The sequence below is a fragment of the Hippopotamus amphibius genome, chromosome 16, assembly GCF_030028045.1.
Source record: "Hippopotamus amphibius kiboko isolate mHipAmp2 chromosome 16, mHipAmp2.hap2, whole genome shotgun sequence".
NCBI lineage: Eukaryota > Metazoa > Chordata > Mammalia > Artiodactyla > Hippopotamidae > Hippopotamus > Hippopotamus amphibius.
Window position 1 is genome coordinate 47,125,020 of NC_080201.1, and position 27,223 is coordinate 47,152,242.

At 47.4% G+C, this 27,223-nt stretch overlaps 1 protein-coding gene and 1 long non-coding RNA gene across 7 annotated transcripts; one reads left to right on the forward strand and one right to left on the reverse strand.

Moving 5' to 3' along the window:
* Positions 1-373: 373 nt before the first annotated feature.
* Positions 374-14,372, reverse strand: LOC130838890 (uncharacterized). 2 transcript variants are annotated; one of them, XR_009049738.1, is made up of 3 exons: positions 14,190-14,372; positions 13,811-13,944; positions 374-434 (listed from the first exon to the last, which is right to left on the reverse strand). It is a non-coding gene; the product is annotated as an uncharacterized LOC130838890 (long non-coding RNA). The 2 variants fall into 2 exon arrangements; XR_009049739.1 differs by lacking the exon at positions 374-434 and adding an exon at positions 1,451-1,476.
* HAUS5 (HAUS augmin like complex subunit 5) lies at positions 14,335-25,782 on the forward strand. 5 transcript variants are annotated; one of them, XM_057712317.1, is made up of 19 exons: positions 14,335-14,490; positions 15,243-15,305; positions 15,398-15,430; positions 15,564-15,588; positions 16,185-16,290; positions 16,369-16,528; positions 17,627-17,696; positions 17,788-17,870; positions 18,359-18,416; positions 18,551-18,675; positions 18,880-18,943; positions 19,053-19,183; positions 19,413-19,575; positions 19,793-19,873; positions 19,975-20,120; positions 20,382-20,493; positions 20,571-20,703; positions 22,651-22,783; positions 22,947-23,197. In XM_057712317.1, the coding sequence occupies exons 1-19, from the start codon at positions 14,393-14,395 to the stop codon at positions 23,062-23,064; spliced, it is 1,902 nt and encodes a 633-aa protein (XP_057568300.1). In that variant the 5' UTR covers positions 14,335-14,392; the 3' UTR covers positions 23,065-23,197. The 5 variants fall into 5 exon arrangements, with proteins under 5 accessions (XP_057568300.1, XP_057568296.1, XP_057568299.1 ...); XM_057712313.1 differs by lacking the exon at positions 22,651-22,783 and having other exon boundaries at positions 22,947-25,782; XM_057712316.1 differs by having other exon boundaries at positions 16,185-16,528.
* The last annotated feature ends 1,441 nt before the right edge of the window (positions 25,783-27,223 follow it).

Consider the following 27,223-nt stretch of genomic DNA (forward strand, 5'->3'; position numbering starts at 1 on the left):
GACTCAAATTCTTCCTTGTTTCCTGCTTATGGGTTTAGGTCCCCACCCTGTGCTCATACAGTCCTATGGCTCACCCCTCCCCTCGTACAATAACCTTTTTAAGCCCGCCTGTTCCTGTTCTGTCTCTCCCCTCAAATCAGACAAGGCACAGCAACAAATGGAACAACCGAGCCATGGCAGCCGAGACCTCCCACCAAGTCTTCTACGTCGCAGTCCTGGGGGTGGTTATGGGAAGCGTCAGCATACTCATCGTCTTGCTTTTCTGCATGACGGACTTATTTTCTCGGTAACCTCCTCTCCAGTTCATGAAAAAACAATACACCAAATATATCTAAAACCGTCACTTACCTTGGTTCTAAGTATCCATTTGGACCAAATGAGACCCCTGCCACTCAATGTCTGGTGTGCCAAGTGTTACCAGCCTGAGCCAGCACCTGGAGGTGGTTGACGGGGGAAGGAAGGGATAGCTCAGTAAAGCCACTGGACCAGAGCTCAAGACCCACCCTGGGACTCTGCCAAGATGTGGACCATGGGAGACAGGGTAGGGCACTGATCCCCCAGGGCAGCCCCCCATTCTGTCCACATTCATGTGTCCATGCCATAAATCTGTTTATGTTGACCAAGAGCCTGGCATGTGCTGCCCGGCTCTGGGGACATAGCAGTCACCACTTAAGTGCCACTCCCACCCCCTGAGAGCTTATAAGCCAGGGTCTAAGACAGATGTATCTCCAGACAATGACAGAATAGAGTGGCCCAATCTCTAATGGGGGAAACCTAGGAAGGTAGGTTATAAGAAGCCAGACCTTATCTGGGGTATTGTAGTCTACCAGAAAAGTAAGGAGTCAGCAACTGTCAGTGAACTAGTTGGAATTTGGGATTTTGATTGTAGAGAGCTTCTATAACAGGTGTGGATTGCCTTCTCTCCCCTCTACCCACCAAGTTTGAGATTTCTTCATCATTCAACAAATTCTGAGCACTTATGAGGTACCAGGCAGTGCACTAGGAACTAGAATCACAACAGAGCAACATAAATAGGATCCCTTTCTGATAGACCTTACATCCAGTAAGCTTCCCCACACTCTAGCTGGGAGGAAAATCATAAACAAATAGACCTCTAAATAAATACGAAGGTGAGTCAAAAATTATCTGCACTCCGGTTATATTAAAATTTCTGTTGGCCACACAGCCAGAGGGCAGATAATTTTTGACTCACCCTCATAATTACAGAGAATGGTGAATATTCTTGGGAAAAAGAAAACAGAATAATAAGCTACAGCAGCGCTAGCACTGGTCTACCATTATTAACAGTCTGCAACAAGATAAGTGCAGAAACTGCCGGTAGGTGCTTTAAAACTTACCGCAATGTGACATTGCTAGGACATCCAAGTATTTGAAATAGACTTGTCTTGTCAAACAGGGTATAGACCAAAAGGATCCGTCCACAGCAGATCGGGAGACATCAAAAAACAGGTCCTACTACACAACCACAAATAGTTTGAGAGGCACTGGGCTAGAGAGCAAAAGTCTAGAAGGTGTATTGTTTAGGGTCATGCTAGTGGCTGAAACAAATAAACCCCACCATTTAGTAGTTCACAAAATAGGAGTTTATTTCTCACTCACAGAACCTGCCAATGTGGGCAAGAGATCCAGGCTCCTTCCACGTGGTGATTCCACCATCTCCTAACAAATCGAGATCCTTTGAGTCCAGGAAGACGATGAGAATGGAAAACCCCCACATATTTCTTAAAAGCCTTAACTTGAAAGTGAACACTTGTGCACTGCTGGTGGAATGTAAGTTTGTAGAGCCACTATGGAAAACAGGATGGAAACTCCTCAAAAGGTTAAAAATAGAACTACCATATGAATCAGAAATCTCACTGCTGGGTGTACATCCAAAGGAAATAAAATTACTGTGTAAAAGAGATATCTGGACTCCCGCATTCAATGCAGCGTTATTCATAATAGCCAAGATATGGAAACAACCTAAGTGTTCATAACAGATTAAGGGGTAAAGAGGATTTGGTATCTACATACAAAGGGATATTATGAAGCTGTGAGAAATATGAAATCCTGCCATTTGCAATAATGTGAATGAAACGATGGCATTATGCTAAGTGAAATAAGCCTGAGGAAAACAAGTACTGTATGATATCCCTTATTTGTGGAATCTAAAACAGCCAAACTCATAAGAACAGAAAGTGGAATGGTGGTTGCCAGGGACTGGGGGTGGGGGAGATAGGGACAGGCTGGTAAAAGGGTAAAAACTTTCAGTTATAAGATGAATAAGGTCTGAGGATCTAGTGTATAACATGGTGAGTGTGATTAACAATACTGTATTGTATACTTAAAATTTGCTAAGAGGCTAGATCTTAAGCATTCTCACCAAAAACAAAGACAAAAACAAAGGTGAGATGATGTTATTAACTTGACTGTGGTAATAATTTCCCCAGTGCTACATATACCAAATCACCATATTAGACACTTTAGAATACATTACAATTTTTTGTCAATTGTACCTCAATAAAGCAGGGTAAAAAAAAAATTTAATCAAGTTTTGGCCCTAAACTACTATCAAGTTTGCTCTCAGTCCATTGGACAGAACAAATCTCTCAGCAGCAACTGAATGCAGGGGCCTCTGGGAAACGTAGTCCCAGACTGGGCAGCCAGTGGACACCTTTCTAAGATGTTCCTTGAGCCGAGACACAGAAGCCAAAGTGTGAGAGCTGTTTCAAGAACTGGGAGAACAGAGTTCCCACAGAGTGGGAAGAGCAAGTGGAAAAGTCCATAAGCTGGAATGAGCTTGGCGATTCAAGGAACAAAAAGGAGGCCAAGGTGGCAATAGGTAATGTCACACATCTCCCACTCTCTAAAATAGGTGGGGTTCTCTCCTCCTGGTAAGAATTCTTGCAGCTGCTTATCAAAGATGTCCCCCATTTCCACCTCTCCTGAAGACGAAACTCAACACTGGTTCTCACAGATCTGCTCACAAGAATATTTTACAGACATACAGCTGCCCACCTGTAGGACCTCCCAACCCCCTCCACGCCTGGCTCTGTGTTGGGTGATGCTGGGGACACAGACAGACCCCATCCCGGCCCTCAGGAAATCCACAGTCCAGTGGGGAAGGCAGACTCACCACCAGACAGGGCTATTGTGCACCTATTGTTGTGCCAGGCACAGTGGGCATATTACTGAACAAAGCAAACCAAAAAAATCCTACCTCGTGGATCTCACATTCTGGTGGGGTGTGAAAGATAATTAACATAGTAAGTAGTAAAATATTAAGAGTCCTGTGGGAAGAAATCAAGCAGAATAAGAACGATTGGAAGTATCAGAGATGAGTAAGGGGCTGTAGTTTTTTTTGTTCCTTTCTGGGGTTTTTTAATAAATTTATTTATTTATTTATTGGCTGTGTTGGGCCTTCATTGCTGCGCACGGGCTTTCCCTAGTTGTGGTGAGCAGGGGCTACTCTTTATTGCAGTGCGCCCACTTCTCATTGTGGTGGCTTCTCTTGTTGCAGAGCACCGGCTTCAGTAGTTGCGGCACATGAGCTCAGTAGTTGTGGCTCGTGGGCTCTAGAGTGCATGCTCACTAGTTGTGGCAAATGGGCTTAGTTGTGCTGCTGCATGTGGGATCTTCCCAGGCCAGGGCTCAAACCTGTGTCTCCTGCTTTGGCAGGTGGATTCTTAACCACTGTGCCACCAGGGAAGCCCGCTGTAGTTTTAAATAGGAAGGTAGGCAATGCTCCAATGCAGACCTGACTTTTAATCTAAGTCTTGTAGGACTTAGGTGATGAAACTAGGCAAATATCTAGGTAAAGAGTGTCCCTGGCAGATGGAACCGCTAGTTCAAAGGCCTGGAGGGAGGAACATGTCTGATGTTTCTGAGATATAGTAAGGAAGTCACTGTAGCTGAAGTGCAGTAAGCAAGGCAAGGAATGGCTAGAGATGAAATCAGGGAGGTAATGGAAAGTAAGATAGAAGAGAGCTTACTTTACTCTGAGTGACATGAACAAACTTTGAACAGATGAGTGATATGAGATGACTCTGGTGTTAACTGGCTCTCTGTAACTCTGGAGGGGAGCAGACTGTGGAGAAAAGCGACAGCAGGGAGACTGCTGTGAAAGTCCAGTTGGGAGGTGATGGAATATCAGGCCAGAGTAGGGGAAGTGGAAAAGAAAAAGCCTTGATGAATTTTAAAGGTAGAGTAAACAGGAATTACTGATACATAATGTGAGTATAAGAGAAAAAGAGGGATTTGGGGCCTCAGGAGCTGGAAGGACAGAGCTGCCCTCGTCTGAGCTGGAGAAGGAGGTGAGAAACAAGTCTGGGAGGTATAGTGTAGTGGTCATTATAAATTTGGGAAGTCATATTCTGGCTCAGCGATTGGTTCAGCAGTGGGCATGTAACCCTGCCTGAGCCAATAAGACAAATAAATGGTTTATAGAGCTTATAGAAGCAGCCTGTCTCTTCCATGTTAGCCCCTAAAACCACATCTTTCTCTCTCGCCTCACAGGGGCAGGGTAAGCCATGCTACAACCGCATGAAAAAGCCTGAGGCTGCTAGGATGAAGGAGGGGCCAAGGAAGAAGCAAGTACTCGGAAGTGGAGGAGCAGGAAACCGGGTTCTGCTCATCAGGCTCATGGTCATCACTGTCATCCTCCTCCTCTTCCTCCTCCTCCTCCTCCTCCTCATAGCCACTGAGCAGTCCACTGTGTCAATCATGGTTCAAGGAGCTCGTCCTTATTATCTTATTTAAATCCCACAACAACACTGAAAAGGAGGTATTATTATTGTCCCCAATTCATAAATGAGGCAACTGAGGCCAGAAAGATTAAGACCTGCCCAAGATCACCCAGCCTGTAGGTGGTGGCATCAGGATTCAAACCCAGTCAGTCACACTGCAGAACCTTTGCTTATAACAACTGCCTTCTGGTGTTTGAGCTGCTGGATCACACCTCACCTGAATCAGGATGAGCCAGTACACATTTAAAAAGCATGTAAACCAAGATAGTTCTTGTTTGGGGGGCACCACTTTGAGTTGAGTTTTCAGACATTTGTCATCAAAAAGAGGCTTAGATGTGACAGTCCAGAGGAGGTTATCCAACCAACCAGTTGGGGGGTCAGGTGGGAGGTTAGAGAAGGCTTCCCTGGGAGGGCACATCTAAGTTAAAACCTAAGGACAGGGACTTTCCTGGTGATCCAGTGATAAAGAATCTGCCTTGCAATGCAGGGGACACTGGTTCATTCTCTAGTCAGGGAACTAAGATCCCACACACTGTGGGGCAACTAAGCCCTCACGCCACAACTAGAGAGAGAAATCCCACACACCACAATTAGAGAGAAGCCCGCATGCCGCCACTAAGACCCGATACAGCCAAAAATAAATAAATAAATAAATAAATAAATAAATAAATTGTTAAAAATGCAACTTCTTATTAAAAAAAAAAACCTAAGGATGAAGGAGAGGGGTCCAAGATAGAAGCATAGGAAGGCTCTGAACCCATCTCCTCCCTTGGACATACCAAACCCACACCTACGAATAGAGAAATTCCTCCTAAAGAAGACCTGAGGGCTGATTAAACAGCTTCTGCACATAGAAGGACCACATAGAAACAGATAGGAAAGACAGAGACATGGTATCCATGGGAACCCCACACCTGACATGGCAACTGGCAGTAAGGAGGGATATCACTGAAGGGCCTGAGTGCAGACTCACCCATCCTGGGACACAAAAGAAAAGAAAAGAGAAGAGAAGAAAAGAAAAGAACTGGCATTTAAAAGGGCACTTAAACCATGCAGGAAGGAAATCCAGTTACTAACCTTAGAGTATCTGCCAAATGGGTAAGGAACTGCTGGAACTCTCTCCAGGACTGAAGGTGCCAGCAAGTGCCACTGTTTGGTCCCCCAGGACTCCCCCCTCAGCCTGTGCCTGCTCCAGCTCCAGCTGTCCTGCCAAGGCTCCTACAGCATGACACACCCCAAGACTGCCCAGCCCATATGTGCTCCAGTTCCAGCTGTTCACCAAGGAGACCTTGGCACAACATGCTCCAGGGTTTCTTCTGGCCCACGCTAGCCTCTAGTTATCTGCCAAGGACACCAGAACAGAGGGCCCTGAGACTAAGCCCAGCCCATGCCCACTTCTGCTTCAGCAGGCCTGCCAAAACCACCTAGCACAGGCAGTCTACACAGGGGATGCTCCCCCACAAGGCCAGTCCTTCCAAACTGAGAGAGGAGCTGGTTCGTTTAATTCGTAGAAACAAACACAGAAAATCAAAGAAAATGAGGAGACAGAGGACTAGGTTCAAAAACAAAAAACAAACAAACAAAAAAAAAACAAGATAAAACCCCAGGGGAAAAAACCCTAATGAAATGGAGATAAGTAATTTAACCAATAAAGACTTAAAAGCAACAGTCATAAAGATGCTTACTGAACTCAGGAGAAGAATGGATGAACTCAGTGAGAACTTCAACAAAGAGTTAGAAAATATAAGAAAAAAATGGACTTCTCTGGTGGTCCAGTGGTTAAGACTCTGCGCTCCCAGTGCAGGGGGTCTGGGTTTGATCCCTGGCTAGCAAACTAGATGCCACATGCTGCAACTAAAAAGATTCCACACGCCACAACTAAAGATCCTGCACATCACAGTGAAGATCCCGCAGGCGGCAACAAAGAACCCACGTGCCACAACTAAGACCCGGCACAGCCAAATAAATAATTTTTAAAAAATCAGAGCTGAAAGATACAATAACTGAAATGAAAAATACACTAGAACAGGGGTCCCCAACCCCCAGTCCGCAGACCGCTATTGGTCTGCAGCCTGTTAGGAACCGGGCTGCACAGCAGGAGGTGAGCCATGGGAGAGCAAACTAATCTCCATCTGCCATTCCCCACTGCTTGCATTACCTCATGGACCATTGTCTTCCACAAAAACGGTCCCTGGTGCCAAAAAGGTTGGGGACCGCTGCACTAGAGGGAATCAACAGCAGATCAGATGATACAGAACAGATAAGTGATCTGGAAGATAGAATAGTGGAAATCACCCAATCAGAACAGCAAAAAGAAAAAAAAATTTTAATGAGGATATTTTAAGGACTTCTGGGACAATATCAAGCTTATTAACATTCATATTATAGGGGTCCCAGGAGGATAAGAGAGAGAGAGAAAGGGACAGAAAAGTTATTTGAAGAAATAAGAGCCAAAAATTATTTTAACCTGGGGAAGGAAACAGACATCCAAGTCCACGAATCATAGAGACTCCTAAACAAGATGAGCCCAATGAGAGCCACATCAAGACATAACTAAAATGGCAAAAGTTAAAGATAAAGAGAGACAATTTTTTTTTAAATGCCATTTAAAATCATATCGAAAGGGCTTCCCTGGTAGCACAGTGGTTAAGAATCCACCTACCAATGCAGGGGACACAGGTTTGATCCCTGGTCTGGGAAGATACCACATGCCTTGGAGCAACTAAGCCCATGCGCCACAACTACTGAGCCTGCGGTCTAGGGCCCACAAGCCACAACAAATGAGCCCATACTCCACAACTACTGAAGCCCGCGAACCTAGAGCCTGTGCTCCCCAACAAGAGAAGCCATCTCCATGAGAAGCTCGCGCACAGCAACGAAGAGTAGCCCCCACTCACCGCAACTGGAGAAAGCCCACATACAGCAACAAAGAGCCAACGCAGCCAGTAATAATTAATTAATTAATTAATTTTAAAAAATAAAAAAAACAGCATGGTACTGGCAGAATAAAACAGACTCATATCAATGGAACAAAATAGTCCAGAGATAAACCCATACTCACATGGTCAATTGATCTACAACAAAGTAGGCAAGAATATACAATGGGGAAAAGACAGTCTCTTCAATAATGGTGTTGGGGAAATTGGACAGCTACATGCAAAAAAATGAAACTGACCACTTTCTTATACCATATTTAAAAACAAACTCCAAATGGATTAAAGAATTAAATGTAAGACCTGAAATTATAAAACTCCTGGAAGAAAACATAGACAGTATGCTCTTGATATCAGTCTTAACAGTATTTTTTTTTGATCTGTCTCCCCAGGCAAGGGAAACAAAAGCAAAAATAAACAAATGGGACTACATCAAACTAAAAAGCTTGGCACAGCAAAGGAAACCATCAACAAAACAAAAAGGCCAACTACCAAATGAGAGAAGATATCTGCAAACGATGCATCCGATAAGGGGTCGATAATCAAAATATACAAATAACTCATACAACTCAACATTAAAAAAACAAACAACCCGGGCTTCCTAGGTGGCGCAGTGGTTAAGAATCTGCCTGCCAATGCAGGGGACACGGGTTCAATCCCTGCTCCAGGAAGATCCCACATTCCAAGGAGCAACTAAGCCCGTGTGCCACAACTATTGAGCCCATGTGCTGCAACTACTGAAGCCCATGAGCCTAGAACCCGTGCTCCACAACAAGAGAAGCCACAGAAATGAGGAGCCCGCGCACCACAACAAAGAGTAGCCCCCACTCACTGCAACTAAAAGAAAGCCCGCGCACAGCAAAAAAGACGCAACACAGCCAATTAAATAAATAAATAAATAAATTTATAAAAACAAACAAACAAACAACCCAATTTTTAAAATGTGTCAAGGACCTGAATAGACATTTTCCCAAAGACACACAGATCCAACAGGCACTCAAAGCAATGCTCAACATCAGGGAAATGCAAACCAAAACCACAATGAGATACCATCTCACACCTGCCAGAATGCCTATTATCAGAAAGACAACAAACAAGTGCTGGCAAGGATGTGGAAAAGGGAACCCTTGTGCACTGCTGATGCAAATATAAATGGGTAAAGCCACTAGGGAAAACAGTATGGAGGTTCCTCACAAATTTAAAAATACAACTACCATATGATCCAACAATTCCAGTTCCGGGTATTTATCTGAAGAAAATGAAAACACTAATTCAAAAAGATACACGTATCCCTATTTTCACTGAAGCACTATTTACAAATAGCCAGGATATGGAAGCAACCTACGTATCCATCCATAGAAAAACAAAGAAGATAAAGGAAATGTAATGCGCGCGCACACACACACACATACACACACACACACACACACACACACACACGAATACTACTCAGCTATAAGAAATGAATTCCTGGGGACTTCCCTGGTGGTACAGTAGTTAAGAATCCACCTGCCAATGCAAGGGACATGGGTTTGATCCCTGCTCTGGGAAGATCCCACATGTCACAGAGCAACTAAGCCCATGTGCCACAACTACTGAAGCCTGCGCACCTAGAACCCATGATCGGCAACAAGAGAAGCCACTGCAATGAGAAGTCCGTGCAAAGAAGAGTAGCCCCCACTCACCACAACTAGAGAAAGCCCGCGTTCAGCAACGAAGACCCAACACAGTCAAAAATAAATAATAAAAATAAATTAATTTTAAAAAAATGAATTTCTGCCATTGCAGCAACATAGATGAACCTGCAAGGTATTACGCTAAGTGAAAGAAATCAGACAGAGAAAAACAAATACTGTATGATTTCATTTATACGTGAAATTTTAAAAACAAATGAACAAACAAAACAAAACAGAAATAGATTCATAGATACAGAGAACAAAATGGTGGTCCCCAGTGGGAGGGGGGTTGGGGGATAAATGAAATATGTGAAGGTGATTAAGATATACTAACTTCCTGCTATAAAATAAATAAATGCTGGGGATGTAACGTGTCGCATGTGGTATCTGGCAAATAATATTGTAACAACTTTGTATGGTGAAAGACCGTAACTGGACTTACTGTGATGATCATTTCATAATGTATAAAAATATCAAATCATTATGTTGTATACCTGAAACTAACATAATAGTGTATGTTAATTATAATTCACGTTATACATAAATAAATAAAGGATGAGGAGAAAGTAGCTTTTGAAGATAAGAAAGAAGCGTAATTGAGTTGGGGGCACAGCAGGAATAAAAGCTCAGATGTGGGAGGGAAGGAGGGAGTCTTGACCGGTACTGTCCCAAAGAGAACCCTGCTTTCCTTTCTGGAAAGGTCTTAACCCAGGGCTGAGTTCCCTTCATTCAGCCTGATCATCACCCCCACCAACCCCCTGCAATGCTTCAGTCCTATCATCCCCTGCCCTGGTTCCATGCCCTGGCCTCAGTCTCCTCCTTGTATCAGGGTTCAATCAGAGAGGCTGAACCACTAGGGGAGATATACTAGATGATAGATGATAGATAGATAGATAGATAGATAGATAGATAGATAGATAGATAGATAGACAGATAGACAGACAGATAGATGATAGATGATGATGATGATGATAGATAGATGATAGATGATGATGATAGATAGATTGATGATAGATAGATAGATAGATAGATAGATAGATAGATAGATAGATAGATAGATGATAGGTAGATGATAGATAGATAGAGATAGATAGGTAGATAGATAGTAGATAGATAGATGATAGATGATTGATAGATAGATGATAGATAGATAGATAGATAGATAGATAGATAGATAGATAGATAGATAGATAAAAGAGATTTGACCTTATGCAATTGGTGGAGTCACTAAGCAGTCCTTAATACTGTTGTCTTAGTGTCTGATGCTGGCACTGGAAGTGCACAGGACAGGCGGTTGTTAGGAAGGGAAGACAGATGTAAAATGAGGGGAAGCTAGGACAAGTTGGAACAAGCTTGCCTCTGATCTTATTGGTATAAGCTTCCACAGGAGAAACTGGAGCTAAACACACACATGGCAAAGGAGTTGGAGAAGTTGAAGGAAGAGCCAGGAGAAGGTGAAACAATTGCTGGCCTGGCTGCTGCCCTGTGCAAACACGATGAGAACCAGGAGCCAGCCAGTGACAACCTGTGTGATCTACAAAATGGCAGCTGCTTCACTTCTGCCCTCCAAATCTTCCCCAAGAATCTCTCCTGGCCCATCCAAATTAGACAAAGACGGTAATTCTAGGATTTAGTTCATTCAGCCTAGTCAAGCTGACACATTACAAAGCCACCTCACAGAGAGGGAGGAGAGTGGGGAGAAGAGTGTTAGTGGTTGCTGGGGAGGTGGTCACATGACCAGCTCTGCTCTCTCTTAGGTATCTTGAAAGAACGTGTCTAATAATCCTAGGTGGCTGTTTTTAGAGTTGGAGGGGAAACCGCTGGTAGTTATCTTTTATTTGGCTTTAATTTTTTTTTCCAAAACATACACAACCCTTTTATATATAATTATGTAGCTTGAGTCAAGGTACATCTGATTAACTCATTAGGTTATGGTTATAGATATTCATTAAATAATATTCCAGCTGTCAGCCAATTCTTTTAATAGACTTTATTTTTTGTGAGCAGTTTTATGCTTAGAGAAAAACCAGGCAAAAAATAAAGTTCCCATCCACATCCCCTCCATCCACACACATTTTCCTCTATTATTATCATCTGGCAGGAGTATGGTACATTTGTTACAATTGATGATCAACAGTGAAACATTATTCCTAACTAGAATCCATACCTTACATTAGGGGTCACTCTGTGTTGTACAGCTCTATGGCTTTTTACAAATGCATAATATGATGTACCCACCATTACAGTATCATAAAAAATAGTTTCACTCACTTAAAAAAGCTCCCTCTGTGTTTCACCTTTTCATCCTTACCCCTCACATCATGACCCCCTGGCAACTACCGGCCTTTTTATTGATCTCTATAGTTTTGCCTTTTCCACTATGCCACATAGTTGTAATCATACAGTATATGGCCTTTTCAAAATGTCTTCCAAAGCGGCTTTATCATTTTGCATTCCCACCAGCAATGAATGAGATTTCCTATTGCTCCACATCCTCAACAGCATTTGGTATTGTCCTTGTTTTGGATTTTAGACATTCTATTAGGTATGTAGAGGTATCCCATTATTGTTTTAATTTGCAGCTCCCTGATGACTTATGAAGTTGAACAACTTTTCATATGCTTATTCGCATTTATCTGTATATCTTCTTTGGTGAGACATCTGTTCATAATTTTTGTCCATTTTTAAATTGGATTATTTATTTTTTTATGGTTGAGCTTTTTTTTCTTAATTTATTTATTTATTGGCTGTGTTGGGTCTTCATTGCTGTACGCGGGCTTTCTCTAGTTGTGGCGAGCGGGGGCTACTCTTCGTTGTGGTGCGCAGGCTCCTCATTACCGTGGCTTCTCTTGTTGTGGAGCACAGGCTCTAGGCACATGGGCTTCAGTAGTTGCAGCATATGGGCTCAATAGTTGTGGCTCACGGGCTTAGTTGTTCCGTGGCATGTGGCATCTTCCTGGAGCAGGGATCGAACCCATGTCCCCTGCATTGACAGGAGGATTCTTAACCACTGCGCCACCTAGGAAGTCCTATGGTTGAGCTTCAAGAGCTCTTTGTATATTTTGGGTTCGTGTCAATAATCAGATATGTTTGGCAAATATTTTCTCCCAGTCTGTGACTTTTTTCATTCCTTTCCCAGCCAATACTTTCTAATACCCCTTGAAAGTCTCAGAGACCCATGGCAAACATGCTGTCTAATTGATTTTTTTAATAGCAAACAACCTACAAAAGTTGGAAGGGTGGAGATGTTTGAGAGAAATGGAAACTTGAGAAATCAGGATCATGGAGTAGCAGTCACTAATCTTTCTTCCAGGAAGCCCATCTGGATTACATCAGCCCCTAGCACCCTCTTCTGCATCTCAGCCCTTATGAAGCATTTGAAGCTGAACCCAGCTTCTTCCTGAAATCTGTGATCTCAGTGGTGACCTCATGGTCCCCCTGTCCCTGGAGCAGAGACTCAGCTGACCCTTGGATGTCCCCCTGACTCCTCACACCCATAGAGTTCTACATTGGTATCAGCATCTCCCCTAAAGCTGCCCCTTCTCTCACCTCCCCATTTCAAGGTCTGTTTTACCTAATCCCCAGCCTAAAGCTCTGGATCTCACCCCTCCACAGCAGTCAACCTCGCATGACCCACCCACTCAGTCTCCTCTCCACTCCACAGCACTACAGTGGTCCAGCACTGTCCTCAACCCCCTCCTCCCTGTGGGTTCCCAGCTTTAGTCTCATCCCACCACCTTTCCCCTCATTTGTTTACTCAACTATTTAGAGAATCAGGCTTTGTACTGGACACTGAGGACAGTGATGAACAAGGCAATTGTGGAGACAACATCCACACGAACGAACCTGAATGTGAGTGGCACGGTGGAATTAAGAAAATTCACACAGGAGTATAGGAAAGCATGGGGTCAGGGGACTCAAGACCCAGTCAGTCAAGAGCCCCGAGCACTGATTCCCATAGCATATTTATTGAGAAAGATCAAAAGCATTCTAGCAGAGACCAAATTATAAAACAAAATAATGATTAACACAAGGCATAAGATTTTAGAAGAGCCAAAACAGAACGCCTTGTGTATATTATGACTGCTAGGGAGGATAGCTAAGCTTTAACCCGGAGCCGGCGCCACCAGGCTACGTGACTGCCTTATCTCAGTCGGTTTTCCTTTGAGATTGGTTCTGCTTTCAGAACACGTTTGCAGTCACGCAGCCGTCATGCGCCCTCCGCAGGTTTCTCCAAGTTACTGTCCTCTGCGTCCTCTCTGGTTCCCCACAGGCAATCATATTGAATGAAAGGTCCCTGAATGTTGCCATTTCTCAGGGCCATGTCTGAGGCTGAGTGGGCTCTCCACGACTCCCGCCCTAGTATCCAGTGCTTTCTGGAGCACTCCACAGACCTCGCACACTCCTTGTGTCCCAAATTGACCCACCCCTGCTGCTTATGTTCTACCATCCCTACCTGGTGATGCGTCTATGTCCCTCACTGAACTGTGAGCTCCAGCAGCAGGAGACTGGGGCTGTCTCAGCCACTGGAGTGTCCCCAGCACAGGGTCAGCTCACGAATGTTACGGAATGGTAAGGACGAACGAATACCTAGAAGAAAGCATGCCAGGGAGATAATATGGTCACGCCATCTGCCCTCTATCCCTCACTCAGAGCTGACAGCCTGTTTCTGAAAACAAACAGCAGTAAATTTGGCATCTCCTCGCCTGATTCTCATCCTCCTAGGATGAAAGCCCCATTTTGTCAAGAAAATGAAGGGAGGCATTGGGGACCTTTTGCCTCTTAGGGAACAGACAGTAGTAGGAAGGAGGACACAGAAGGCCAGCGGGCCCCACCGTTTCTCCACGCCCTTTTCCTTCCTCGCTCAAAGGGATCAAACCCTCAGGTATGAGCGATGTCGGCCGGCTCTGAGACCTTGCAGAGCCGGAAAGCCCTCGCCTGCCTGACGATCGATGGCGTCACTTCCGGCGCACTGGTGGCGTCAGAGGCGGGCGCGGCACTTGAAGAAGGGACGGGAGGCGGCGGCAGAGAAGCGGTCATGGAGTTAGCCCAGCAAGCGCGGGAACTGGGATGCTGGGCGGCGGAAGAGATGGAGGCGCCCGTGGCTGCCCGGGCCCCGGAGTCGACGCTGCGCAGGTGAGGGCCACTCTGGGAGTGAGGACTCCCCACCCTGGAGATAGAGTCTCCGGAAGTGAGAACCACATCTTCACCTAAGAGGCGCCATCCTCCCCTTCCCGCTCTGTCCCAGTGAGAATAGCCCTTGAGGGCGCCCCCGGCCCCCGAGTAGTAAATCCAGGTAGAGGATCCTGAATTGAGTGGGGACGTGCCGGCGGTGACTCCCACACTCCCACCCCTATCTTGTGAAGCTGCCCAGAGTGGGGTCCCTTGCACCAGTGGGGATCCTCTATGAGTTAGTAATACAGCCCCCTTCCGGGTGTGGAAATTAGATCTCCAGGGTAAAGCTGTCCCTGCAGCACTTCACCACCCACCTCCCAGCCCAGCCCAGCCAAGCAAGTGGGAACATTACGGAGTCAGCAAAGACCGCCCTATTGAAGGAGCGATGACCCACATTTGATAATGAGAGAGCCCTTCCTGGCAGTATAGCCCTCACGCCCACCTCTGGAAGTGACTGGAGATAACCCTCTCCCAGGAGAAGGGGAGCACTCCACCAAGGAATGAGAATACCCCAACACCCAGTGAGAAGCCCACCCTCTCAGTGACTGAGAACTCCCCAGAAGGGAGTACCTTACCCCCAAAAGTGTGGACCCTCCCTCCCCCCGAGAGGTGAGAATTCCCTGGTAATAGACCTTATCCCCCACCACCCTGCGAATGATGCTTCTCCACCCTGTGTGATGTCCCAAGCATCCCCTTACATGCTCTTCCCACAGGCTGTGTCTGGGCCAGGGGGCCGACATCTGGGCCTACATCTTGCGGCATGTGCACAGCCAGAGGTGAGCCTGGCTGCATGAGGGAAGCTGTGGCAGGGGCAGGGACCCAGGCGGGTCCCACAATAACTCCCCTTCCTCCTACCTCTCCACTATAGGAATGTTAAGAAGATCCGGGGAAATCTGCTCTGGTAACTGGTCCTCAAAGCTGTCCTTTCCTGTCTTCCCCAGCCCCATCCAGCCATGTCCCTGCCCACAGCCTCACACCTCCCATCTGCCCCTGGAAGTCCCTGTCATCCTCTAACTCTAGCCTCATTTCCTCAGGTATGGCCACCAGGACAGTCCAGAGGTGAGAAGCATGTGCTGCAAGATTTTATTTCATCCAAAAAGAGAACTTTTAGACCTTCTGCTGTAGCCCCAGCCTCATGCTGGGTGATGCTAGCATCACTGTGTCACAAGACAGCCCTGATCTCTGCACTCTCAGGGCTTACAGTCCAGGGGAGAGAAGGCATGAGCTGTGGTTGGGGGGACATGGATATGGGGCATCAGAGCTGGTGAGGTTGTGAGAGAAGAGACTGGTTTGGGAGAGATACTGAGGCCAGTATGAGGCCCAATGTGTGCATGGTGCCCAGGTGATATCTTGGGGGTAGGCTTACAGGAGACCTCCAGACTCCCAGGTGTGGGGCTCAGTGGGGAGATGGGGAATGGGACAGAGACAGAAAACAGGGTGGGAGGATAGGTGAGGCAATCCCAGGAGGAAGGGGGGCGGACAGGATAGTACCCTAGTGCTCTTCTGGCCCTAGAGGTGCAGGCACCAAAACTGCCTAGGGAAAACCCTCTGCCACCTACCTGGGCAAGTGAAAGACTGCTGCTCCACACAGGGCAGTCCGGCCAGGCCGAGCCCCAGCCAGACTATGCATCTGAACCTATACCTGATTCCACCAGGCCCGTCGGAAGTTGGAGCTGGAAGCCACTGTTGCCCGCCTGCGGGCCGAGATCCTGGAGTTAGACCAGAACCTGGAGCTGATGGAGCGAGAGACTGAGGCTCAGGGTGACCCATGGGGCTGGACAGATGGGCAGCAGAATGGGGTTAGGGAAAGTACTGATGGCCACCCCGTTTCTCTCACAGACATGGCCATGGAGCAGGCCCTACAGAGCATGCAAGACACCCAGCGTCGTGCTCTCCTCCTCCGGGCCCAAGCCGGGGCCATGCGAAGACAGCAGCGTGGGCTCCAAGATCCCATGCAGCGGCTGCAGAATCAGCTCAAGCGCTTGCAGGACATAGAAAGGTGGGCCTCAGATGTCCAGGGAGCAGCCCTCACCAGGCTGGGTGGACAGACATTCTTAAAGACCCAGTGCTCTGCCCTGAGCTCTTGGGTTCCAGAATTCTGAGCTCCACTCCTTAGGATTTAATGTCCATGAGGCCAGGAAGTTTTGTCACCTCAGCCACCTGTATTTCCAGTGCCTAGAATGATGCCAGCTGTATATCTAGAACACCAGCACTGAGGGAAAAACAGTAAACAAGGGACTGTCCTGCCTTCATGGAGCTCACGCTGTGATGCAGAGGAGACAGGTGGTAAACTAGAAAACAGACAAACCATCTAATCGTAGGTAGAGATGAGCACTGTGAAGAAAAGGTGATATGATAGAAAGGAAGAGGGAGATGTTACTCTAGGTATGATGGTCAGAGAAGGCCTCTCTGAGGTCTTTGAGATGGGGGAGGAATTTCCATGGAGAGAAACAGCAGGAGCAGAGCCCTGGGCTTGGCATGTGGGAAGAACAGCCAACAGGCCAGTTCAGCTTAAGTTTCGGAGGCAAGAGGGAGAGCAGGAGGAGGTGGGCTGGAGAGGTGGACAGAGTGCCATGGAGGCATTGGAATTTTATTCTCAGGCTGGGTCCATGCCCTGGCCTAACCGCTTACAGCTGTGTGACTTTGGGCAAAGTATTTAACTTCTTTGTGCCTCAGTTTCTAAGTTCTGTAGAATGGGGATAATATTAATACCTACTCTACAGGGTAGGTATGATAATTAAGTGAGTTAAATCATGCGGAGTGCTTAGAAGAGTTCTAATACCCATTGTTGTTATTCTGAGTGTGATGCGGACACATCACATTGTTTTCAAGGGTTTTGAGCAAAACAGTGACATGATCTGTCTGAGGTTTTAACAGGATCGACTGCTGGGTGGAGAGCAGACTGCAGGGAGCAAGAGCAGGGAGACCGATGAGGAGGTTAATGCAGTCATCCAGCCAGGAAATGACTGGTCTAAATGGGGGGTTGGCCTCTGGGATCCAGGCTCAGTGATCCCTGTGACTAGCTTTGCTGACAGCAAGAGGGGACACCGACATCTGTGCAGTCAGCTCCCTCCTCCCCAACTGCACTCCTCTCCAGGAAAGCCAATGTGGATATAAACTTTGGACCCTTGACATCAGCAGCCCTGGGACTGGAACCTGTGGTCCTGGTAAGAATCCTGGGCCATGGGGGAAAAGGTGGGGAGTCTGGGGTTAGATGGACCTCTGGGCCCTCCTCATGCTACACTCTCTTCTTCCCAGAGCGATGTCCGAACAGCCTGCAGCCTCCGGACCCAGTTCCTGCAGAAGCTCCTGATTCCTCAGGCCAAGGGAGGCAGCATTCCGTGAGTATCCCTCAACCCCCAGAGAACCTGGGTTTTGATGGTAGTTACCTGTTATATTTGGGCTTCTGGGCTCTGTTAGCCCAGGCCCTGCCCTGATAGGGCTCCCAGGCTGGGAAGAGAGGGAAACAGACCATCATAGACAGTAACAACCCAGCAGTTAGGGCTGTCAGAGGGTGGGGAGGCCCGAGAGGCTCTGGGTCCCCAAAGGAAACGCTTTACCCAGCGAAGGAGGCAGAGAGGACGGGTTCTCTGGCAAGGAGGATAAACGGTTGAGACGGTGTTCCAGGTAAACAGCACACGTGAAAGGGCCCAAGGCCAACAAGTTGTTATTAAGCGGGGAACTCAAGTCTAGCAGGCATAGAGGAACCTGGTTTCTGATCCTTAAAATGGGGACAATGACAGTCCCTACCGTATAGAGTGGTGGTGATCATTAGAGGGTGAATTGATGTGTCCTGTAACATTCTCTGTCCCCTTCCCCAACTCCACAGAACCTCTCAAGATGACTACTTTGGAACTTCCTACCAGCAGTGGCTTAGCTCAGTGGAGGTGAGGGGGACTCTGCCCCATGATGAAACCTCAGGGTGCCGGGACCTAACTCTTGATCCCTAGCCCTTCCCCATGGAGTCCCAGCTCGCAGCCCTGCCTCCATCCTGCCCTGACTTCACCCCTCTCCCCACCAGACACTGCTGACAAACCACCCTCCAGGCCACGTCCTGGCTGCCTTGGAGCATCTGGCTGCAGAGCGGGAGGCAGAGATCCAGTCCCTGTGCAGTCTGGATGGGCTCCAAGATACAGAGATAGTCAGGTGTGGTGTGGATGCTCCCACAGTCAGAGCAGGCTGGGTGGCTGGGTAAACTGGGACAGGTCAGGACCAAGCATGGTGACCTGCTGATCGGGGTGGAACTGAAACCCGGTAACCAATCTGGCAGGTAGGCTGACACTGGTTACCCCCAAGGGCCCGGGCAAGGGGACAGGGCTTCTCCCTCTGCAGCTTGGCCCCTATTCTCAGGTCCCAGGCACCAGACCAGTCCAACTCCGGCCAGGCCCTGCCGTCCATGGTGCATCTCATCCAGGTGACCCCCCAGGACCCTTCCCAGGCCTCCATCCCCTTCCCAACCTAAGACTCACTCGATCCCCTCCCCCCAGGGACCACGCCCACCCTGACTTTGTGCCTTGGTCTAGGAGGGCTGGCGGTCTGTGGGTGTGCTGGTCACTCAGCGGGGCCCCCTCCTGAAGGAGCATCAGATCCTGACCCAGCGCCTCCAGGGCCTGATGGAGGAGGTGGAGAGATGTACCCTGGGATCCAGCGAGAGGTGAGGGGTCTCCATGGGCAGAGGTCTCTAGGCCATCTCTCTCCCAGGGGTCTTGGGATATTGGACATTTTCTGCACCTGTGGCTCCTGTTTCTGCCTGCCTGCTTGCTCTCCTGGTTAGTCTCCCTGTGCTATGGCTCCTTGTGCATCCTTGCAGATCTGATCTCCCTTCTCCACCGTGAGTCTTAGTCACCTTCCTTCCCCTTTGCTCTTCTCTACTTGTGCTCCAGGCAGGCATTGGTGCTGGGGCTCCGGGGCTGTGCCCTGCTGGCAGAACTCAAGGCCCTGCGTGCCATGAGCCAGGAGCTGGAGGAGTCTGCTGGGCGGCGGCAGCTTCTGCTCCAGGAACTACAGGCCAAACAGCAACGAATTCTGCACTGGCGCCAATTGGTGGTGAGAGGTGGGACTCCAGGAGAAGTGGCAGGGCCTGGTGGAGGGCTAGAGTGAGGCTGAGACCCTTAAGATCCAGAACTGGGCCTTCTGGTGACGGGAGGGGGCCAGGGTGAGAATCCCAAGAGGAATCAGGGCCTGTGCAAAGGGGTGAGCAGGGGCAGAGGCTGGGAGGTGAGAAGGAAAAGCAGCCCATCTCCGTGGCCTCTTGGTTGCCTAGGAGGAGACACAGGAACAGGTCCGCCTGCTCATCAAGGGCAACTCAGCCAGCAAGACGCGCCTGTGCCAGAGCCCTGGGGAGGTGAGATGGGAGTTGGGGCAAATTCTGAATAGGGCTGCGCCTCCTAGGGAGGGGGCTAAGTAGCCTCACACTGCCCTTCCCATCCCCTTCCTTCCCCACAGGTGCTAGCTTTGGTTCAGCGAAAAGTGGTCCCCACATCTGAGGCAGTGGCACCACAGAGCCGGGAGCTGCTTCGGTGTCTGGAGGAGGAAGCCCAGCATCTGCCCCACCTCCTGCTGGGCACCCTGCTACGGCACAGCCCTGGAGGGTGAGACTGGGCAGTCACCACATCCCCTCCCACAGATGACGGTCACTCCCTGACCCACTCCAAGAAAACAATCCCAGTCCCCCCAGTGTTCCCACGCTGCCAGACTTCACCCTCAGGCCCTCAACCCCATTCTGAGATCCTAGTCCTCAGATTAGGGCCTCCAAGTTCCTGGGCCTCCTGAGCCCAGCTCTCAGTCCCCAGAGCCTCTGGAAGCCAAGCCTCTCTGTAAGTGCCCCACCCAACCTGGACTTTCCCCCGCAGGTTGCAGCCCCTCCCTACGGTCCTGCCTTCCATTCACCAGCTGCATCCTGCATCCCCACGAGGCCCCAGCCTCATAGCACTGAGCCACACGCTAGGGCTGCCCGCAGGGAAGGTGAGTGCCTGTCTTTTAGGACCTGTCTTCCCACCCCTACCCCTACCCCAGGTGACTGTCCTTTTCCCTTCCTCCAGGCTCCAGAGCTGCTCCTCCCAAAGGCTGCCTCTCTCCGCCAGGACCTCCTGTTCCTCCAGGACCAGCGAAGTCTCCGATGCTGGTATCTGCTCCACATGAAGACCAGCCTGCCGCCAGGACCATCCACCCAGGGTAGGCCTGCCTTGCTTCCTTATGCAGCATCCTAGCCCGTTCCCAGGACCATCAGCCTCCAGAAGAAATCACAAACACCCGCTGCTTACACAGGTGTGCTGAGTGCTTTGAGCTCGCTAGTTTCATCTGCACAGCAGCCAAGGGGTTCTCTCTGTTTTACAGAGGAGGGAACTGAGAAGCAGAGGGCTTGGTAACTGCCTAGACAGCCAAGCTGGGATTTGAATCCAGGCCGTCTCACATGGGTCTGTGTTGCTAACCACTAGGCGACACTACTCATCGAACTGCCAGATACTCTTCCATCACTAAACAGTAGAATACTTGAGTAGTTAAAACTGGAGTGTGTGGTTAAATTTCCTGGATTCTCTTCTCAGCCCCACCTCTTCCTCGCTGCATGATCTCCCTCTGCCTCAGTTTCCTCCTCAGTGAAATAAGCATAATCATCATACCTTACAGAGTTGCTGGGAAGACTCAGTCAGGTAACCCAAACAGGGTACTGAGCTGTGCCTGGCTGCAGTAAGCACTCTGTGTATCTGGTGTGATTGCAGTCACCGTTGTCTGCGCATGTGCAGTCTATTCCAGTCCTTACCAGTTTACAGAGAGGAAACTAAAACTCCGAGAAGTCATTTATTCCTGGATTCACTCAGCAAGCACTCGCTGGGTACGTGCCAAGTGCTGGCCCCGAGAGCTCAAGGCGGAGAGAGGCGAGAGCTGTCCAGCCCCAGGGTGTCCCAGTGGTAGAAGCAAAGAATCAAAAGAGAAATAGATGGAATAGGTGGCTTGATGAGAAGTGAATCAGGGTACCATCAGCAAAGCAGGAAGAGACCACTTTCAGGCCTTTGAGTTTTGGGCTCCTTGCCGCGCCCCCTCTCCATTGGGCAGGGAGCATTGTGAAGGAACAGCAGAAACAGCCCAGGACACAGCACAGCATCGTCCTGCCTCATGGGCATCACGAACCTTTAACACATCTATAACTGAAACTGAGTTCCCTCTAATATGAAAAGCAATTCCGTTTTTCTCCCTCCTGGTTTCCTTCCCTCAATCAATCACCCCACCATCCTCGTGCAGGTGCTAACGCAGGAGTCATCCTTAATTCTTCCCAGTCCTCTGAACCCCCACCTTCAGTCTGTCAGCAAGCCCTATGGGTCCCATCTCCAGAGTGCCCCCATCTGCCCCACTAGCCTGTGGCTCAGATGATTCCACCTGACCCCAGGAGTACGTGACCAAAGGGCAAGTGTCGTGCCTGAGGTCACAAGGCCAGGAAGAGATTCAGGCCCAAGGGGTCTGACCACACTGCTGATCTGCCCTTACTCTGGGCTGTGCCTGTTCTGGGTCCGTGGAGAGTAACTAGACCAGACAGAGTCTCCAGGGGAAAACACCGCTGGAGTGAAGAGCTGCAGCAGTCTGAGGAGGAAGCCTGGAGTGAGGCGTGCTCGGGAGGGCTTCCAGGAGAAACGATGGTGTCTCCAGTGGGCCTGGGGGATAGGTCAGGTTTGGCTGAGGGGTCGTGAGCAGAGGCCACATGATGCACCCCTCAAGTACTAGGCTGAGAGCTTGGGCTCTGTCTTGGGGCTCTAGGGAGCCTTGGAGGATTCCAAGCAAGAGAGGGAAAGGATCAGGTTTGGGCTGTGAGATCACTCTGGCTGCCATGTGAAGGATGGACCAGTAAGAGGCTGAGGTTTGGGCCCCAGGAGGGAGGCTGGGGAATGAGTAGGGAAGCAGAGAGGATACTGAGGAATGGGCCATGGAGATTGAAGGGCTATCAGGGGAACGGAGAAAGGCATTCAGAATGAGGCCTGGGGTATGGTGGGCTTGCACCTGATAAGAGGACCTGGTTTAGGAGAGATGCTGAGGTGAAGATTAGGTGATTGGAGACTTGGTGACCCACTGGTTGCTAGGCACCAGGGAGCCAGAGGATTCAGTGTTGTCCTCTGGGTTTCTAACCTGCAGAGCTGCTGCAGATCCGGGCATCCCAGGAAAAGGAGCAGAAGGAGAATGTGGGGCACGCTCTGAAGCGGCTGGAGAACCTACTGAAACAAGCACTGAAGCGAATCCCCGAGCTGCAGGGAGCTGTGGGGGACTGGTGAGAGGGAGGCATGAGGAGGTGGAGGCTGAACTGTGCAGAATAGGCAGAACTTAGACCAGGGCTGGGGTGGGGCTGATGACAAGCAGGCCGTGGTGTTGAGGGGAGGCCAGTGAAGGTCTGGAGGTCCAGGCCTTCCCTCTTACACCATCCCTTTCTCCAGGTGGGAGCAGCCGGGACAAGCCGCCCTCTCCGGGGAGCTCTGCCAAGGCCTGTCCCTGCCCCAGTGGCAGCTGCGCTGGGTCCAGGCCCAAGGCGCCCTGCAGCAGCTGTGCAGATGAAGAGGTGGCTCACAAAGAAGTCAAGAGCTTCGCGTTTGTTCACCCCACTTCACTTCCCTTAGTAAGACTTCTGGAAGAAAGCATTGCCTGGATGTGTCAGCCCATCGTCTCTACCCACACTTGCTGTCCCACTTCACAGGCTGTTCTGTTGTGCCTCTCAATTGCCTTGCCCCTTTCCTATCCCACTAAAGCCAAGAGAACAGGGTACTGTGGACCCCACCCTACCTGAAACTCATCATCACTTTTACCCTCAGCAAAAAGTAATCAAGCACCTGTTCTAAACACTGAGGATCCAGCACTGAAAAAAATGGACAGAAGTCCCAGCCTTCAGGGAGTTGTCGCTCTAGGACAGGAGAACAGACCGCTGACAAAATAAGTGAGCAAAATATTTAGTATGTGGAAGAACTGCTATGGAAAAAAAGGGGTTGTAGAGGTGCGATTTTTAAACAGAGGGCTACAAAGCAAAGGTGACGCTCTGTAAAGGTAGTGAGAAGGAAGCACACGGGTATTGGGAGGGCTTGCAGAGGGGAAGACTACAGCACGTGCAAAGGCCGTGTTGTGAGTTCAAATGTGTTGGTGTGAGGGCTGAGGAAGCAGTTAGCTGGTGGAAGAGGGGAACGTTTAAGAGATGAGATTGCCTTCTAGTTTTTATACAGTTTCTCTTATAAATGTAAAAGTTAAATCTCCGAGCCATTTGGAATTTATCCAAATCGATTCAGTTTTGTCTTATTTTAAATATATCTCACTAGCACTTACTAAAATTCTCATTCAGAGCTGTGGTTGCCTCTGAAGGAGGGGTGGGTGGCAGGGATCAACCAAGGAGAAGACAAAACTTTCTAGAGTTGGAAATATATTGGATATTGAAGGTGGTGGGGATTACACGGGTATATAGATTTGTCAGAACTAATCTAGCTTCACTGATTAGATCAATGCATTTCACTGTGAATTATCTTCAATTGATACAGTAAAACTTTACCTACCTAAACTTTATAAAGTAGTTTTAGGTGATTTGAGAGGCCACCTTTTCATACACTAAATTTCCATGGTTAACTGGGGTGTATGTGGGTTCTCTCCAAGCCCATTGCCTGACTCTTATGTGCCACCCCACAGTGTACAGTTATCAAGGCTGTGTAATTACGTCTTAGTACCTGAAAGGGCTGATTGCCATCTTGCTCTTATTTTTCAGTGTGCCCCTGTTCTTGCTGTGTTTTTCTCTCAAATGAAATGAACTTTATACCCACTTTGCCTGGCTACAGAAGAAATACAAACATAGATGGGAGTTTTATTGGGGTGGCAGTTAGGTCACAAGTTAGGGATACTTGACATCTTTGAGATTTTAAACCTGGTTTTCCACCTTCCTTCCCATAACTCCTCTCTTGGCCTCCACAGCGCCCTCACTCTCCCGATTCTCCTCCTATCCCTGGCGACTCTTTCCCAGTCTTTATGCGTTTGCCTTCCTATGTGTCTCCTTAATGTCCCCCCTGCTTTTCCTTCTCTTCATCTCAGCTCCCAGCCCCCTGCCTACTGAACATGGGCGTCCTTATCCCCATCCTTGCTTAATTTTTCTCCTAACACACATCTTCTAACATACACTGTTTTACTTTATCTTTTATTGCCCTCCTCAAACAAAATGTGAGCTCCATGAAGGTGAATTCCTCTATAAACTAGAGATTGAACAAACTTCCCTAAATATGATTTGAAATCCAGATGCATAAGGGGAAATACTGACCAAAAAAAAAAAGCTTTTACATGGTTAAAAAAAAAAAAAGGCACAGTAAGAAGAAATGACAAATTGGGGGGAGATATTTGCAGTTTATACCATAAAAGGGTGTGTGTGTAGTGTCACAGTGGAAAAGAAAAATTCCAAGTCCATAGAAAAATGGGCAAAATATATGAATGGGCGATTTCCAGAAAATATGCTCAAACTCAATAAGAGAAAAGCAAATTAATACCCCACTTTGATACATTTCCACCTATCATACTGGGAAAGAGGAAACCCATAATTTTGGCAGCTCCCCCTGGCGGCAAGGCTGTGGGAACAGCACTCTGATACATCAGTGGATGTGCAATATGGAACACCTGTGGGATAATCTCCAGCAAAACTCAGCATTTATTCCTTGCCCGAACAATGCTACTTATAGGAATCTACCCCACAGACATACTGGGTGAAATAAAAGTTGTGGGACCTTGCACAAAACAACTAAATCATATTCTTCAGAAGGTCAATGGGGGTACAGTAGGGACTATTTTAGATTAAAAGAGACATGACAACTAAATGCAGTGCAAAATCTTGATTGAATCACAGTTGGGGGGGCAGTTAAGTTTTTCTTAAGTGTTTGAGATTGAAAGTACATTTTTGAGTCAACTGGGGAAATTTGAATATGGGAAATCGGTATGGTTAGGTGGAAGAATGTTCTTAGAGAATGTGTGTTGAAGTATTACGGATGACGTCTGCAGCTTACTTTCAAATAGTCTTATTGTTCATAATAATACTGATTTTTTTTTTTTGTAAAATATATAGTTTAAAATTTTGAGACCCAACATCATATATTTTGAAATTATAAGACTAAAGCAAATAAGTAGCTATGCTAATGTTACTGGGGACTAAGTTTTTAATGCCAATGAAAAGAGATACAAATATAAGATCAAACAAGTAACACCCTGTAATCTTTCATTTGAACTAGAAATATCAGAATGAACTCATGGGGTTTTCCCTTTCTAAAAAAAAAATATATATATATAATATATATAAAATACATAATTATATATATACACACACATATATATATAATTTCCCTAGCTTAGTCCACAGAAAATCTCTTCATACGACAACCCAGTAACAATGAGCCACCCTAGTGCCCAGGTTGTAGTCTCTAAATACCATTTCTGACTCAAAGGAACCACGTATCCTTGGGGAAATAGCTGATTCTAGGTCTGGGGCAGGAAATGTGCAAAATGAGTATGAAGCATTTTGTGCCAGAGGACAAGGAAGTCCTCCAGAACTACTGGGATTGAGTCAAAAGGACTCAGGAGTCAGTATGAAGGACTTGCCACTGGCTAAAGATGGGACATTTTGAGCAGCAAGTAGAATGATTGCAGTGACTTAAAGCACATAAATATGTTTGAAAATGTAAGTTCATATTGATATTCATACACACATACTTCATTGGTCACCTTTGAAGGGTGCTAGTAACCAACTCATTTCTAACCCCCTCTCCCCCATAAAATAGGGAAAGAATCAAGCATTTTCTGTCTTCTTTTCTGTATGTGAACAAGTAACCCAATTCCTGATAAGGAGGAAGTTTATAAAAGTCACTAATAATTTCAGAGAGAATGAAAAAATTCAAAAACCAGTATCTTCCATATGTTAATGAAGTAATAGATACAGGTAATGATGATCAAGTGCTGCTAAAACTATTAATGGAAAGGTTGTCTGAGCTTTTTTAAATGGATGGAACAGGATGACACTGCTAATCAATCTTGGCATCACCAAAGGAGGACAACCAGATACCATGTGCTCCTGATGGGACACAGTAAGATTACCTCTTAAGTATTCTACCAAATTAAACCTAAATCTAATCAAGCTTCTGTCACTTCAATAAATAAGAAAGGGAGAGGGGGCAGTGAGGAACAAGTGAAACAACGTAATTAGTTAAACCCAAAATGTGAGACATACTATAGGACAATTGATCGGTTTCTTCAACAAATAGAAGGCAAAAAAAAAAAAGGGTGGGGGGAGGAAGAGAAAGGAAAGAGGGAAGGAGGAAGAAAAAGAAGAAATTTTCAGGTTAAAAAAAAAAGGCTTTGAAAAGATTTTAAAAGCTGGAACAATCTGAGCAACAAAATAACTCTTTAGTTTGAATAATAACTGAAAGCATAAGATATCCAAGTCCATACTGATACAAATGATTTAATAATGAAATAAAGGGGGTAGAGTAATCCCTTGTGCAGAAGAATTCCAAATAACTTATGTAGATATCCCACTCTCAAGGAGGTGGAGCTTAACTCCACCCCTTAAGTATGGGCTGTGCATAGTAACTTCCAAAGAGTGTGAAAAGTGAGTTTTTTTAAAGTAACTTTATAGTAAAGAAATCTGACAAGTGCTACCTCAGGAGATCAAAGTTAATAATAATTCATGTTGATAGTATGCACCCTTGAT